The sequence below is a fragment of the Emiliania huxleyi genome (genome assembly GCF_000372725.1).
Source record: "Emiliania huxleyi CCMP1516 chromosome Unknown EMIHUscaffold_1230, whole genome shotgun sequence".
NCBI classification, from domain to species: domain Eukaryota; phylum Haptophyta; order Isochrysidales; family Noelaerhabdaceae; genus Emiliania; species Emiliania huxleyi.
The window spans coordinates 3,617-4,510 of NW_005201359.1; the positions used below are offsets into that span (position 1 = coordinate 3,617).

At 61.6% G+C, this 894-nt stretch overlaps 1 protein-coding gene across 1 annotated transcript in view; it reads right to left on the minus strand.

Moving 5' to 3' along the window:
• EMIHUDRAFT_122349 (hypothetical protein) overlaps positions 1 to 343 on the minus strand; it is a gene marked incomplete at both ends in the record, with an annotated part of 2,911 nt that extends 2,568 nt beyond the window's left edge. The window contains one exon of the mRNA XM_005789968.1: positions 206 to 343. Within this exon, the coding sequence (XP_005790025.1) occupies positions 206 to 343 (138 nt within the window). The remainder of the gene's footprint in view (positions 1 to 205) is intronic.
• Between the last annotated feature and the right edge of the window lie 551 nt (positions 344 to 894).

Genomic DNA, 894 nt, shown 5'->3' on the forward strand with positions numbered 1-894 from the left:
GTCGGGGGGGGGAGTCGAGGGGCTTGCCGCTGCTGCCAGCAGGGTCTCAGGCAAGGGTCTCGGGAGCAGCGCCCTCGCGCCTCCATCGGCCGGAAGTCAATGGTCAGGGGCTTGGCGAGCTCCTTATCCTTCGCCGCCTGAGGTCGTGATGGGAGCGAGTGACCGTTACGCCACCACGGCGGCAGCGCCGCGCAGAGACCACCACCTTCGCGGCAGCCGCTGCGTCGATATCCGGTTTCGTCACCGTGTCCTTTGGACCGCTGGGAGTGATATAAACGCCCTCAAGGCCCATATCGCGAATAAGCTTGGCCATTGTCGGGCTCACCTTGACCAGCGACGACATACATCTCGCCGCCGGCACGCCGCATCGCGCTCGCCTCGCAACCGAGAGCATGATCTGTGGCGGCACGGAAGGCGTGAGGTTTAGCACCGGCAACGTTGGATCGGAGATTCGGCGGAAGGCGCGTGATGCGCTCCCTCCTCGCAGCGAGCGGCCCCGCGCAGCTCGCACAGGCTGTGAGTGGGGAGGAGGGGTAGTGGGGAGGAGGAGGAGAAGCGTCCGACCTTCGCGTCGGTGCACCCCCGATGCTCGCCGAGGGACTCGAAGCTAAAAATTCTTTTTTCTGCTTTTTGTGCTCACACAAAGAGTTGGTGTCCAGTCCGAGCCTGGCTGTTCTTCACCTTACTACCTACCTACCTAAAGAGTCTGTGAGACCACGGGCGCTTCCTTTGGCCCGTGTGCAGGCGGGTCGTTCGACGAGGCTCCGCCCGCTCTGAGGGAGGGTGTAGAGGGTGTGAAAGTGTGTGAGAGCGCTGTAGATAGAGCTGTAGAGATGTCAATCATTGTACATGACTAGCGATGTGTTATGTGTGACACACAGTGATTTGGGCTCG